Raw genomic sequence first — 16,824 nt, 5'->3', positions numbered from 1 at the left:
AAAGTATTTAAAAAATTTATGTCAAGATTTTCAGATGTGACTAGCGATTTGGTGTACATCAGAGGGTCACAATTTTCAAAAAGTGCTTAACACCAGTCCTCTAAAAATCAGGAGCCCTTAAAGTGAAGTAGGACACAAACAAAACAATTAATCAATAAATGGTTAATTTTGAAAGTCTTAGCCTACACCATTTTTTTGTCCAAGGAAAACAGAATCAGCACAATCTACTTCCTTTGAGGGCTTCTCTATGTAAACTGGCAATTGAATGAAAAAGACCTCCTTGAGCAGATGACAGACTGAAGTACATTGACCTCTATATAAGCCCTTGAGGAAATATAAGCAGCAGGACCAGGGTCACAGAGCATAGGGAGAAGTCAGACAAACCTTTCCCCATTTATTAAAAGAAAACGAATGAAGAGAATGTTTAGTATCACTGTGTCAATCATCCTTACAGATGGGTTCAACACAGTAAAGGAAACCACACGCACAAGAGTCAGTCCTAGGCTAAATCTTTCCTCTTCCACAAGAGCTAAGCATTTATATTGTGTGTATTGGTTTAATCTTTTCCAACCAATTTTTAATATGAAGATACTACTAGTTAGCATAAAATGAAAAGCTTTTCCACAGCATGACCACATTATACACCTCTATCTCAATATAACGCTGTCCTTGGGAGGCAAAAAACCTTACCGTGTTATAGGTGAAACTGCATAATATCTAACTTGATTTGATCTGTTGCAGCACACAGCCCCGCCTCTGTGGAGCGCTGCTTTACCACATTATGTCCAAATTCGTGTTATATCGGGTGGTGTTATAATGGAGTAGAGGTGTAATTTCTGCCATTCTTTAGCACAAACACATGCTACCCTCATTAACCATGACATCTGTCTAATATAGACTCTTCTTACCTTGCACAGGCCAAGGCAACAAGGGCAGCAGCAGCATTCTCTTTTTGTTTATATGGAATCTGTTGGCCCGAGGCAGATGTTTCCTCCAACCAGGAGCAGAGCAAAGATTCAATTCCATTAAGACAGTCAGCTGGTTCCTTAGTCAAACTCAAAGGCTGGCAGTCTCGAAGGCAATTCAATAGTACTTCAGCAGTTATGTTACAGAGAGAAGGGTCTGTTCTACTTTGAGACTGAATGAGAGGAAAGACCAACAGAAGTCCCATCCGTGAAGTAAATGGTGCTTGCTCAGGTTGCTGTAACAAACCCTGACGCTTGAGCAAGGCCAGCGTTTCTTCATCCCCAGAATTTTCCCGTTCATGTTGTTCTTCCAAGGCCAGCTGGCGCTGAGCATTCCAGAGTCCACGCAAAGCATTTAAACGGTATTCAAGCAGACGGGCATAGGCGTTGCTCTGGTTTCCGCACACAGAACGCAAACGCTCAGCTAGTTCTGTTGGATTCTTAGTCTCAAATGTTAGAATCTAAGAGGAGAACAAGGTCACGTTTACTACTGCAAACATGTCTGCTTTTATTAGAAATGTTTTAAAAAAAGCAAAGTCCAACATAATACATGTAATATAACTTCTAAATATTAGATTGGAACATAATGCCAATCTAAACTGTTAGAATATTTTTTAAAAGAAAACATTTCACATCTTAAGTCCATGTCCCAAGAAGTGCATGATTATTCCCTGAAGTATGTTTTGTACTACTTTCTCCAGTTTTATAACATTTCAAGTGATAGAGCTTCCCCCAATTTTCTAACCTCACAGCTCCCTCCCACTGCCAAGTTTTTTTCCATCTGCTATTCATCTCACTTTTATCCCATTACTCTGTTATACCTGCTTCAAATGTTTGCAGTTATATCGTGTTCTCTTCCTTACTGATAGCTGCTGTCACATCAAACACACACCTTATGATCAGATGTTTCTCTGAGGAGAAAAATGTCTTTATCTTGGCACTTCCAAATAAAATGGGAAACAAAGTGGGAACAACAAAATCAAGTAACCCTGATGGAAAGCAATTTTTAGAGAATTCTTCCAAGTACTAAGCCAGAAAACCATTATTTCTGTGAGAGAAGATAGATCTCTTTTCCTCATATTACACAGTACCGCATCTGAGATCAGCAGAGTCACTCGAGCTGGCATGCCCTCAATAGAAATAAGAGGGAGCTGCTGGCAGAGCATTTTCTGTGATAAGTCCTTGAATTTATTAGCCCTCGGGAATACTACAAAGCCCATATTGTCTTCTCTCTTTACTCAGGCTATTGAGGAGAGAAAGGGTTAAGAGTAGGGGCAATTATATTGACAGGCAGTCCTTCTATATTTTGTGTTTTTTAACTTACAGGATAGGCATACAGAGTATACAGTAGGAAAATAAAGATAAATTTTATAAATGTGATGAATAAGAATAGATAAATCACTTCAGGACATGTCATATTGACCATTTTCATGAGTAAACCTACTGAAGTCAGTGAAACTACTTTACCTAAGTATAGTATGCAGCCTTTAGCCTTACTAATAAAAGGGTAAGTTTAAAAAAAATGAAATTCTTATAGAATTTACATTAGCAAAGATACATTTTAATGGTTAAATATTAGCAAGTAAATTTTGTATATCAATATTTCCAGTCTAAGAATGTTAGTTACTAAATATTACACTGAATAATACATTTACGATAAATACTGTTTATATTAAATTGTTCTTTTAAAGTGCTAGGCTTTGTGTATTCTCTCGCCTCCTATGGCAGAATATTCTATGAATCTGTATTAGAGGTTGTCATACTTTATAATGTTTTGTTCCAAAAATTCACAATTTTATATGCAGGAAATGTGTTCCTTGTAACTAGAGCCCTGCAAATCTGCAGATATCCACTTTATATCCACATAACATGTTTGCAGATCATGTATCAGATGCAGATACAAATTTTGTATCCACACAGGGCTCTCTACTTGTAACTCACCAGGATGGATTCTCAAATGGAAAGTAACAAGCAGCAGCAGTAAAGAAGAAGAACAATTAATGAAGATCAATCCTAAAAACTAACATAATATTTTTCAACAGTAGGTCTTACAAAGAAAAGATGGCTCCCCTCAGGGGTTAAACACCCAAAATATTATTGGTGTTTTTTTTTTGTCTGTCTGTTTTTTAAATGCTTGCTAGACAAATGTCACAGGCAACACAAAAAATAATCCTTACCTGCTTACTATTTGGGTTCTCCTTTGACACTATGACAAACACTAGATCATTTAGTTTGATTTTTTTAGATCAAATATGTTTTGCTTTTTTGCTCTACAAAAATAATAGTGTCTTCAAAGTGTGTGCCAGATGAGGTTTAAACACCTAATTGTACCTTGCTAAGCTATTGATTCAGAACTATCTCAAGTCTTTCTGGACTATAAACAAAGTCTATATCTAATTTGAAACACAGTTACTCACTTAGTGGATCTAAAGCATGAGATTCAAAGTGAGAATGCCAGAGTACAGATTACTATTCCGTTATCTTATTAATGTACATGAAATGAAAACCAAGGAGGAAGAAGAAAAGAAAGGAAGTGAAAGAAGACAAACTGTTTAGATTGATTGAGTGGAACTTTCAAATCAAAACTCAATTTCAGCCCAAACTCAACATCTTGTCTTAGGTCAGTTAAAATGTTATATACTAACAAATACATTATATAGCACTGATAGCCTTAACAACAGGGGAGCAGCTTTGAGCGTAGACCTTTACAAGGGGGATCAGTAGGGGAGCTCAATGATATCATGCCATATACTGTAAAGCAAAAGCTCTCCAACTTTTTAATTCTGAAGACCAACTTCATAAGGGGAAGATCTCTAGAGCCCTGCATGGATACAAAAATTGTATCCACATCCGATCCGCTATCTGCAAATGTGGTCTGTGGATATAAAGTGAATATCTGCAGATCTGCAGGGCTCTAAAGATCTCCTCATGGACTACCAGATCAACCAGTCGAACAATCTGTCACAGTACAATTCGCCCCAAATGTTACATTTAGCACTCCAGCAGGAAGGGTTCTCTGGACTGCTGTTGAATAGAAAGTCATGTGCCTTAAATTCCATTTCATTCCCGCTAATCTAAAGTGTCCTAATTGTGTCTGAACTACTGGAAGACAGTTTAACTTTTTCCTTCCCAGAAGAATGTGGTTGATAATTGATTTTGTAATTTTTCTGCTTTAATAAAACCTGATACATTACTTTGTGCTTTAAATTTATTAAATGTTAATCAATTCATGTTACACAAAGAAACCACTGAAGAAATCAAAAACAAGCTTTTGCAAGATCAAAGAATTAGAACAAGTTTTGTTGCTATGTATTTTTATGATCAGGATCAAATTTTTAAGTTGAAATTTCTTCATAACTATTCTTACTGGGTATTTTTAACTTTAATTCCAAGTAAATATTAAATTCCTATTTTAAGTATCGTTTTCCAGACAGAAAAACAAACATAATTAAGTATCTTCATCATTCTGGAAAATTCCTGGTTTTATTATTTGTGTATCTTTTGTAAGGGTACATTTTTAATATACTATCTACAAACAAAAAAGATTATTCTGAAAAGATATGAGAGATAATTAACCAAATATACATCCTATGGTGCATACACTTCAGTGACTACTACATATATTGATTTAGCAGTGCCCACAGGTTACTGAGCTTTTACATCTGTTTGATTGTTCAGAATTAGCCCATTTTAAATGGCACCTTATAAGCAATAGGAAGAACATTTATTAATAAAGTTAGGTTGTTCTTCAGACACTGATTTCTAAAGTAAGAAGATCAGCCTTAAATATTTTATAACAATTATTTCATGCTTTTTCTTCTCAGCAAATGTTGAGCACCTTTTCTTTTTGTAGTCTATTCTCAGGCTTAATAAGCATATAAAGCCTGTGACAACATTTAAAGCTACAAAATAAGTTTCATCCTGGGCTCAGATACATTCCCTTGTCATTGCAACCAGCCAGGGAGGTCACAAGCATTTTACAGGGAAAACAAACATTAATACTTTGTTATTGTAATGAGTCAGATGAGGGAAGGGTGCATAAGTAATTGACTACAGAGACCACCCTCATCATCTCTGCAATAGGTCAGATTTTCCAGTTTTCCTGTGCAGGATTCAACACAACTGTGCAAGTTGAAGGAGCACTTACCCTCGACTTACCCAGTTTACCATTTTCTTTTAAAACATGATTGCAGCACACAAATATCAAAGAAATCATAACTATGGAGCCAAACCTGAAAGACTCCAAAGACATGTTTCTTATCCACACAGGAAAAGCCACACAGATTTTTGGTATTTGTGCATGAATATGAAAGCAGTAATCTTTGAGGCAGCATCTGAAACAACATTTCATTCCACAATTAATCAAGAATTTGGCAATTAATTTGGCAATTGATCTTTGATTATCAGCAGGTAAGTATGCCCAGTGGTCTGTGATGGGATGTTAGATGGGTTGGGATCTAAGTTACTACAGAGAATTCTTTCCTGGGTGCTGGCTGGTGAGTCTTGCCCACATGCTCAGAGTTTAACTGATCACCATATTTGAGGTCAGGAAGGAATATTCCTCCAGGGCAGATTGGCAGAGGCCCTGGAGGTTTTTCGCCTTCCTCTGCAGCATGGGGCATGGGTCACTTGCCGGAGGATTCTCTGCAGCTTGAGGTCTTCAGACCACAATTTGAGGACTTCAATAACTCAGACATAGGTTAGGAGTTTGTTATAGAAGTGGATGGGTGAGATTCTGTGGCCTGCATTGTGCAGGAGGTCAGACTAGATGATCATAATGGTCCCTTCTGACCTTAAAGTCTATGAGTCTATAAGAATCCAAATGGCAAACTAGCCAACTGAACATCTCCAGGATGCGCTACTTAGCTGAAGTAAAGATTAAGCTAACAATTAAAATTACACTTGTCATTACAAATGGCAAAAGCACTGGTCACTTGACCAATCTAACTAAACAAAGACTAAGACTGGGTTCTTCCCCTCAGTTTTCAGGAAAAGGTCTCTATGCAGGAAACAAGATGAGGAACAGGAGTTAGAAAATTTTTAATTATTGCTTGAATGGTTTATTTTGGCATTATTATACAATAATCTACCTCGGATTCCTATATGCAAACGATCATGGTCCAGATTCTCAGCAGATGTTAATAGAGTTATGCTAATTCACATCATAGGAGGTATGCTGATTTATACCTGTTGAGGATCTGTCCCCAAGTCTTCAAAGATTGGAAGTCAGAAGATTAACCAAGTGAAAATTTATTTTTTCTAACAAAGTAGAGCAAGGCACTTGTAGAAGTGAACATCTAATGTCAAATTATTAGCTAAATTTTAATCTTTTTTTTTTAAACACTGCTTACTTGACAGTCTCTGGTCTTAAATCTCTAAGGGTTGCCGGATATGGATTTGCAGCCATACATCTAGTCCTGCTTACATCTTTTGGTTTATTAAAGTATACAGCTTCTGAATTTCAGTTCATAAGGTTTCCAGGGCAGTTCTCAACTAAATTAAGGACACTTCCTGCAAGCTGACACAATTGATATCAAATTGAATTATCTGCGGTTTGTGGGAGTCCCTAGCTCCTTCTTGGCTCAAAGAAAGAATCCAGATGCTGGGGAGCAAAATCCTTGAGGGCTCCACAGGCCTCTGACATGGACCCGACAAGCAGATAAATATGACACTTGAAGGCAGAGCAGTCCTCTTTAAACTCCCAATGTGAAGACAAGGGGAGTTTCCAGGACTGTTAACTTAGCACCTTTCATGAGCACTAAAGTTCAGTTAGGGAAAGCACAAGCTATAGTTTTCTTTACCAGAGGCAGCCAAGGTAAGAAAACAAATGATAAACTGGTATAAATAATATTTACTCCATGTGTTGTACAGGGGAGAGCACAGACCAATACTTACAGATATGTCTACACTGCAAAGAAAAATCCATTACACCATGTCTCAGAGCCTGGGCCCAACTGACTTGGGCTTGCGGGACTAAAAAATAGCAGTGTAGACTTTCCTGGTTGGGCTGGAGTCAGGGATATGCAATCCTCCCACCTCTCTGGGCTTCAGAGCCCAGTCTCCAGCCACAGTGGGAAAATCTATACAGCTATTTTTGGCCCCGCACTCCAGCCCAAGTCAATTGACCCAGTCTCAGACTCTGTGTTGTAGGTTTTTCTTTGCAGTATAGATATATCCTTAGTTAGTACTGCAGAACAGACACTAAAAAGACTCACGCTATACTTGCATAGAGAGCTTGTAAAAGACTATTTCCTAAATTGCAAGTAATTTCAGTGAAAGATAGTAAAGTGAGAAGGAGAAGTTGAGCCACAGGCACAGTTTGCTATTTAGAGAGAAACTTAAAAAGCTGACAAAGAGAGCAAAGGAGAAATTCATTAAAATGTTGCAGATAGAGACCAGGCTTTTAAGAGTAAGGGATAAAACATTTGTTATAAATAACTAACTTTTTTTAAGCTTTCAAATCCCATCAATATTACCTCAACACAATTTTTGCTATACCCAGAAAAGCGTGAAAGAATAAAGATAAAAAATAAATGAATGCTGAAGACATTTTAAAAAAATCCCACAATTTCTGAAATAGAGATGTTCACATTCTTACATAAAGTACACCAAAGATTTTTTTATATAGATCCAGTGCTTTGACTACTAGGCACTTCAATGTCAAAGCTTTGTTGGTTTAATCAATATAAGCTTCTTAAAACACGTTACAAATGCTTAGACCACATTTTAAATATATTTAAGGACCTCCACTTCCATTCACAATTGAATGCACCACCTCACCTCCAATTTGGGATCACAAAACTCTGTGTCAATCAAAAGTACAAAAATTGCTTACATGAAAAAACTCCAAACCCCAAATCCCTTCACCTATGAGTGACTGACTGAATACACTGCATTCCTAACAAATGGAGAAAAGAATCTGCACATTCTGCAAAGACTTATTTACACTTCTACCCTGATATAACGCTGCCCTTGGGAGCCAAAATATCTTACTGTGTTATTGGTGAAACCGTGTTATATCAAACTTGCTTTGATCCACCGGAGTGCACAGGTCCCCGCCCTCGGGCACTGCTTTACCATGTTATATCCGAATTCATGTTATATCAGGTTGCGTTATATCGGAGTAGAGGTGTATATTATAGTAGCACTAGAGCCCCAGGCAAGACTGATGTCTCACTCTTATAGACACTGTACAAACACATAGGCCTGGTCTACACCCAAAACTTAGGTCGACCTAGCTCAGGGGTGTGAAAAATTCTCTCACACACACCCCCTCTGAGAGACAGAAAAATTCTACTGTCCAACTAGCTACTACCTCTCAACGGGCCTGATTTACTACAATGATGAAGAACCCTTTCCATGGCTGTAATAACTGTCTACACTAAAGTGCTGCAACTTTGCCTCTGTAGTGTCTGTAGTGTAGACAGACCCACAGTAAGAGAGAAGTCCTGACCTGAAGAGCTCACAGTTAAAATACGCAAGACATATAAAGGTTGGGAGGGGAATGAGAGAAAGAGAGAGAATGTGACTTGTATGAGTTCACAAAGCTGGTCTGTTGCAAAGAGAACCAAAGCAGACCAGTCACAAATTATAACTGTTCCTATACAAGTAGGGGGACTGAATAATGAAATGGAATAGTTCATAATGAAAAGCTGAGTCAAAATCTTAGAACTCTCATCTAGATCTGCTAATATCCCCAAGTCAGTGCCTTAAGAAGAAAGGCTATGGGATAAGAGAAAGCAAACCCACTAACAGATGTTTAGATCTTCTGCACGGCCTCTCTCTTTCTCTCACGCATACCTAGTGGTCAGGCTGTATTGTTATTTGCTTGTTTTAGGGGCAAAAATGACTCTCTTGCTGCATAAATATTATGGCCTTTGTTAAATAAACAATATGCTCCATAATGTATAATTGGGCACATTTTGAAATCTAACAAATAAGCAATAAGACCAAAAAAAAACAACCCAGCATCAAAAAGACAATTATGATTAAGTGAGCAACTGTCCTAGTATCAGCTACTGCCCTATTTACTATAAAGGCTACTTTGACATATTGTTAACGTTAAAAGGGCTCTTTTAAAATCAATTTCCGGTTCCTAAATGCCAAGTGATAGTGTTTCGAAAGCTGGTACAGACAGTAGGGGATGCTGGGATTACCGCTTATTTCAGGCACAGGATCCTGAATCCTGATGTTAAACAAAAGGGTCAGGTGTTTTCAGCTCTCAAGCAGATTATTAAGGATCTGATTCAATTTCTAACCAAGCTATCCTGGGTGATATGGAAGTCTGAAGAGACACTGGGCTACAAGAAAGGGTGGTGACATTGAGTCGTCTTGTCCCAATAAAAGATCACGTAGGGGTGGATCTGCCACATGTGATCCCAACTCCCACACCCTGTTGGCTGAAGTGATGGTTACAAGGAATGCATTTTTGAAGAAGGAGGAGAGAACAGCTCCTCAGAGGCTCAAAGTGTGGCTTCCTCAATGCACTGAGAAATAGCTTAAGGTCCCAAGGTGGAGCAGGTTCTATAATGTGAGGAAAAAGACTGGTCACGCCCTTAATGAAACTTGAAGTCGTGGGGTGTGTGAATACTGATAACTTGTCAATTGGTAGGTAGAAGGCTGTAATAGCAGACTAGGTAGCCTTTGATGGAGCTATGAGATAAGCCCAGGGTTTTTTAATTCAACAAATATTCAAGTATATGACTGAGATGTGACCTATGAGGTGATAATGCTCATTGGATGCCTCAAGAATGGAAACAATTCCACTTCTGCAGGTAAGTCTCTCTTGTGGAGAGTTTCCTACTATCAACAGCACATTTTGTACTTTGAAAGAACAATCCCTTTCTATGCCCAAGAACCATCAAGGAGCTGGACCTTGAAATGTAGCAAGGAGAGGCTGAGATGAGTTATTGTGCCGAATTCTTGGGTCAGTAGATCTGCTGTCAGGGGAGGTGAAGAAGTGGCTGCAGAGTCAAGTGAATCAGGTCTGGGAACCACACCTGCCTCCGCCAGGAGAGTGCTACAAGGATGATAACCACTTTCTCTTGTTTCAGTTTGTTCAGGACCTTGAGGAACAACAATGTTGGGGGATAGGCATATAGGAGAAAGGTACCTCCTAAAGAATTGAGACGTTGACCTCGCCATGAGCAGAATCATCGGCATTTTGCATTAGATGGAGTTGTGAAGAGGCTTATATCTCCAGGAAGCGGCAGGTGAAAAAAATCTTCTGTAGGATAGGATTGCTCAGCTCCCATTCATGGTGCTGGCAGAAATGTCTGCTCAGCGTGTCTGCTATGGTGTTTTGCAGACCTGGTAGATATGCTAGTGCAGGGGTTGACAACTTTTCAGAAGTGGGGTGCCGAGTCTTCAATTATTCACTCTAATTTAAGGTTTTGCGTGCCAGTAACACATTTTAACATTTTAGAAGGTCTCTTTCTGTAAGTCTGTAATATATAACTAAACTATTGTTGTATGTAAAGTAAATAAGGTTTTAAAAAAGTTTAAGATGCTTCATTTAAAATTAAATTAAAACGCAGAGCCTCCCGGACCAGTGGCCAGGACCCGAGCAGTGTGAGTGCCACTGAAAATCAGCTCACGTGCCGCCTTCAGCACATGTTCTGCAGGTTGCCTACCACTGTGCTAGTGAGATGGCAATCTGGTGTGTTATGCACCAGTTACAAAGTTTTATTGCCTCTGTGTGCAAGGATTGGGATCTTGCTCCTCCTTGACAGTTTATATAATACGTGTAAAAACAGCAAAGAGTCCTGTGGCACCTTATAGACTAACAGACATATTGGAGCATGAGCTTTCGTGGGAGAATATCCACTTCGTTGGATGCATGTCGGATGCACCCACGAAAGCTCATGCTCCAATACGTCTGTTAATCTATAAGGTGCCACAGGACTCTTTGCTGCTTTTACAGATCCAGACTAACACGGCTACCCCTCTGATACTATATAATACATGGTCACCCACATTTGTCTGCCATAACTCTAAATGACTCTTAATCTTAGGCAGGAAGTGGTTACACATGTACCAGACTACTCTGAGGTTGTGTAGACTGATGTGAAAAGCAGACTCTTGAGATATCCATCTGCTTTGTGTTGTGAGGTCCTGGAGGTGAGCTCACCGACCTACTATGGACACATCTCTGGTGATGATTTTTGACGGGTAGACAAGAACTGAATGTCCATGCAAACTTATGGGGGTCCTTCTACCAACTGAGAACTGAAAACTCTTTTGAGGGATAGACACCTGTCTGCATGGTTGTGATTGCTGGGAGTGTACACAGTTCTGAGTCAGGCTTGAAGGCACTGGGAATGAAGCCTGGTGACGGGTATTACAAATATACAGGCTGCCATATGGCCCAGAAGCTGAAGGCAGGCCATGCTGTGGTTTGAGGGCTTTACTGTAGTGTAAATAAGGTTGGACATCATGCCAAAGCTGTCCATGGTTAAGTATGTGCCAGTGGTTATGAAATCCAGGGAGCCACTGCTACCAAAAATCTCAGATTCAAAGTGCACAGGCGCATGCACACACTTAAAATGGAGCACCATAGGGACAACAACTCGAAGAACTATGTGTTTACTTGTACATTCAAGTAAATAAAAGAGCATCTATCCATGACTTCAGGTGCCCTTGACTATATTTTAAACTCTCAACTGACCCACAGACAAACAATGGCTAGGCAAAAACCACTCAAAAAACAAAGATGGATAAGGATCTAAGAGTGTAGCTCTAGAATCCAGGGCTATGGGGGCCCTGGGTCTCTGACACTCCCTTATCACCACCAATGGATATAAGCAAAGCAGCATCTCACTAATCCTGGAATGTCAGGCCATCTGATCAAAGCACATAAGGCATGCAGCCACCAGACTGGCTCACGTTGACTACTGAAAGCCAGGAAGTGTCTTCGGTAGGCTGTCCGTGCAACCGTGCAGACTCCCGGCTGCTGCCACACTGGACCCTGTTTCTGCCTGCCTTCTGAAATCCACATCCAATACTATTCCTGCATGGCTCCTTACTCCTGCCTCACCCCTAGCTCCCTCTTTGCTCTGGCTCTGCCTGATCTTTTCCTCTTCTCTGGTTCCTGCCCTTTCACCTCCCTCCTCACCCTCAGCTACCATCCTGGCTCTGAACCCCAGCTCTGCCTTGACTCTTTGGTATCTGGCAGACGACTCTGGTTCTGATCCTCGCTTCCATTCCCCTACCTGGAAGCCCGCTCCATCCACTAGACCTAACTCCTGTTCTGACCACTAGGCCAGATCTCCTACAGTCCGATCGCTAATTTGATTCATCATGCAGAGTCTGGTCTTGGGGTTTTTCCTTTCTTGTCATTTGGTTTTAGATGATGCAGTACTTTTTTATTTTCCTCAGACCTACAAAATGTTGCACGAGCTTATGTACAGAAAAGATATTTCAATAAAGTGAACTGTAGCTAGACTGGACCCCCATAAATCTGCAGACAGCAATACACTGTGTGCACATATAACCATAAGCAGATACATTATTTTTGCTGCAATATAAAAACCATCACCAAATTTTTACGGTCTGTGCTGAAACCAACTCACTCAATTCTCTCAGTGATGCTGGTGGAATTTTTATGCCTGTATCAAGAGGAGATTCAACCAATTTTAAGTGTGCAAGAATTCATGATCTCTCAAGAACAATGGCATTTAAGCTTTGATTAGTACTTCCAGGATAAAAGAAGGAAAGCAGAAGTAGCTGAATACATATCTATTCAAATTACCACAAGGAGTCTTAACTGCTTCTTAGTGCCTTATCACTAAATTTGTCAATTTGCTTGCTTGTAAACAAGATTACAGAAAATAACGAAAACCATGGCAAAGAAAGTTAGCTTCCTGAATATATCAAAGGGTATACTGAACAGGTGGTAAGTGGGGGGAAGGTTGCTACAAAGGAATCTATTCATATAGCCAGAAGAGAGGTTCTAAATGTAATACTATGAAAATTGTCTAATAATTAAATCAAGTATGAAGCTTAACTATCAATGCAATAAGCATTAATATATTCTGCTTACATACATGTTTAGAAATATTTCTGCAGACCAAAGATCTGGAGTAAGACAATTTTCACATATGAAATATATTAATCTCAAACTTTATAAATAAAAATCCTGTCTTGCGAACTAATTAAGACATGTTTTCAAAGTGCTCCAGTGATGCAAGACTTTACAAGCAACAACTATAACATTATAGCCACTGCTTATAGTATGTATTTTCTGTTTTTTTTAATCTGTTACAGCCTGAAGCTCTATCACCTCTAGTGGTGACTCCATGCAACTTCACAAGCCAAGTATCTTATTGCTTCTGATACAGACTTCTATAGAAAGCAACTATTTAGCAGATAGCACTGTTTGCTTCCAGTCAGCACTACACCAATGCTTAAGCACAAAAATAAGGCCCAGCATTTTGCCAAAGATGCCATACAAAACAGACCCTCTTCCACTTGAGGACATTAAAGACCTCATGGCATTTTTCCCCTAAAGAATAAGAGCATTAATTTATTTCAACTTTATTGATATTTTCAAATTCTGTATTGGAAGACTGGTGTATAGACTTTAACAATGTGTTAAAATAAGATGTTAAATACCACTTGGTACTAGTCAAGTACTTCCCTATTAAGGAGCATTTTTGTTAATACTATTGCATCTAAACAGCCATGAAGACCACTCACTATCATAAAATGATTCTTTGTAGACATCCCAATAATGTATCTGTTCCAGTGTAGTGCATTTCCAATTGGTAGCATGTATTGTATGTACTTTATGAAGCGTTTCAGGCTAAAGAAATTAGTTTTACTGACCTACTTGGCCAAAAATGGAAGTGAAAAATATGCTAGCAAGGAATTTTATGGATTTGAAAAGTGTTAATTAAAATGTAATATAATTTAGAAGTCTAGGAAAAAAAATCTGATTATATATTTATTATACACCTAGACCACAGTGAGCATGTTAGGAAAAGTACCCTCTTCTACAGAGCTATAATTCAGGAGAGAGTTTTTGAAATTTCTAGATAGGACTCACTTATTTCTCCACATAATCAGTTTAAGAATAGAATTCTTATTACACACTGATCCAAAACCTTGCACTTACACAGCAAAATTTCTTGGGGATTGCAGTACACTTCATCAACACCCTTTGGATTAGGAAAGTATTACTCCCATTTTACAGATGAAGGAACTGAAGCACACAGAAGCAGAGTCAAAAATAGAATCCACCTTCTTGACTTCCAGCCCCATCCCATAACTAAAAGGTCATCCTTCTCCTCCCCAACACAGGTAACATATAAGGACAAGGACAACTGCTTTCTTATGTGGTCACTTATTCTTTAAGCAAAAACCTAGTGCAAAACAGTGAATTCCAAGTTCTGTGACAGAAATACCAGAATTTCTTCGATTAAGACATTCTTGCAAAGTAAAATGCATAGCAAGAGTATATCAAAATTTAAACTGTTCCAAAAAGCTATACTGTGTACAGACTCTCAACCCTCAGCCTGATGGATTGTGTCACTGTACTAGGATCTAGCAATTCTGGTTAATACAATTTCTGAAGAGACACAACAGAAATCAGTAAAGCCTTCAAGAGCAGTAAGCCATAAATCCCATGAACACTATAGAATCAGCTCAGTACACCATTTACTCCAAGCATATGCCAATTGCAAAATATGTAAATGATATGTTCTTAAAATCTGCTCTCAGCATAGATGCGATGAAAAACACCAATTGAATAAGAGGTTGTGACACAGAGGCACACTGGTAGTTCACTACTCTGTGTCAGCTATTCTTGTCAGATCTACAACCTATCCTTAAAGATGATCCCTCACTCTCACAGATCTTGAGAGACAGGCCAGTCCTCGCTTATAGACAGCCTCCCAACCTGAAGCAAATACTCACCAGCAACCGCACACCATACAACATAAACACTAACCCAGGAACCTGTCCTTGCAACAAAGCCCGATGCCAGCTCTGTTCACATATCTATTCAAGTGACACCATCATAGGACCTAATCACATCAGCCACGCCATCGGGGGCTCGTTCACCTGCACATCTACCAACGTGATATATGCCATCATGTGCCAGCAATGCCCCTCTGCCATGTACATTGGCCAAACCGGACAGTCTCTACGCAAAAGAATAAATGGACACAAATCTGACATCAGGAATCATAACATTCAAAAACCAGTGGGAGAACACTTCAACCTCTCTAACCACTCAGTGACAGACTGGAAGGTGGCAATTTTGCAACAAAAAAACTTCAAAAACAGACTCCAAAGACAGACTGCTGAACTCGAATTAATATGTAAATTAGATACAATTAACTCAGGCCTAAACAGAGACTGGGAATGGTTGGGTCATTATACTAATTGAATCTACTTCCCTATGTTAAGTTCTCCTCACACCTTCTATGAGTCATCTTAATTATCACTTCAAAAGTTTTTTTTCTCCTGCTGATGTTAGCTCATCTCAATTGATTAGACTCTTCCTGTTGGTATGCATACTTCCACCTTTTCATGTTCTCTGTATGTATAAATATCTCCTGCCTGTGTGTTCCATTCTACGCATCCGAAGAAGTGAGCTGTAGCTCATGCTGAAATAAATTTGTTAGTCTCTAAGGTGCCACAGGTACTCCTGTTCTTTTTGTTTTACTTCAAGTCTAAATCAATCCAGTGCTGTGTTTGACTTGCAGTGATTACTAACTCCAGTTAAAGAAACAAGGAGCTATGCCCCTTAATACTCCTGTGAACGTTCCAGGAGAAGGCTGGACATTTCAGGACAGATGGTTTTGGGGAAATCTGGGACTGAGGGTGAGGGATCACACTGCAAATTGTAAGGAAGGCTGGTGGAAACCAGGTTAGGGCTGTTGTGCTGTAGGCAGGCTGCTGGGGTCAGAATGCTGACCCAGAGCTGCACAGCACACAGACTGTTAGGGAACTGCATGCTTGTCTGCTGGCTGTTGGTGTCTGGCCTAAAATCTCTAGAAAGCATTACTCAAATGAATTTCTTGGTTATAAAAGATTGTGTTCATTGTTATTTGCAAATACTAACAGAATTTCTGTATTTAATTCTTCTTAGATCAATATTATTGTATATGGAAAATGTTACATAATATTGCAATTACATATGATGTATATGTACACATGTAATATTTGGCATGTTTCAAATCTGAAAATACATACAATTTTGAAATTGTTACATAATACTCTTGCTGTATTCCATTGCTCCTAATAAGTCTTTCAGCTACTGTAGCACAATACATAGCAGGATATACCTTCAATTTATAATCAGAGTTCAGGGATTGCTCTAGTTTTTTAAAATATGTCAAGTAATTTTAATCGTATATCCTCCTTCAAAATCTCTGACTCATATTATGCTGTATATAGCAGCATGATTAACTGCTCAGCTAAAAGCATGAACTATGTTTCCCTTGTGGAAGCACTATAAGTTTAATCACTCACTTTGAAATATGCCATAAGAGAAATAAAAAAATAATTAAAATGTAAGCATACAACCTAATATTTAAAACATCCTTAGTATCCTTCACAGTATATAAAAAGAGCACACAAATATCAATCAAAATGTAATATAGTTTTTCTACCTGTACTTCCTTTGTTAACAATCCTACTGTCTCTCAGCACAGATTTAAAATACACACAGACATTAATAAAAGAAAAATCTACGTGGGATGTTTTAATCTATTTTAATATGAAAATATTGATTTGGCTTTTTTTTTTATTATTTAAGTATTTGGATCCAAATTACTAAAGGGGGGAATCTAGACCCTCATCCTGCACTCACGGCAGAGCATAGTATTTACTGCAGTTAGTAGTCTCATTGAAG

At 38.7% G+C, this 16,824-nt stretch overlaps 1 protein-coding gene across 1 annotated transcript in view; it reads right to left on the bottom strand.

Annotated features, from left to right (window-relative positions):
* The window catches only part of HECTD4 (HECT domain E3 ubiquitin protein ligase 4), a 110,373-nt gene that overhangs the window by 87,494 nt on the left and 6,055 nt on the right, over positions 1 to 16,824 (bottom strand). Inside the window, 1 exon segment of the mRNA XM_030582336.1 lies at positions 909 to 1,426. Coding sequence (XP_030438196.1) covers positions 909 to 1,426 — 518 coding nt within the window.

Source organism: Gopherus evgoodei, chromosome 13, assembly GCF_007399415.2.
Source record: "Gopherus evgoodei ecotype Sinaloan lineage chromosome 13, rGopEvg1_v1.p, whole genome shotgun sequence".
Lineage (NCBI taxonomy): Eukaryota > Metazoa > Chordata > Testudines > Testudinidae > Gopherus > Gopherus evgoodei.
This window is presented reverse-complemented; position numbering and strand designations above follow the sequence as displayed.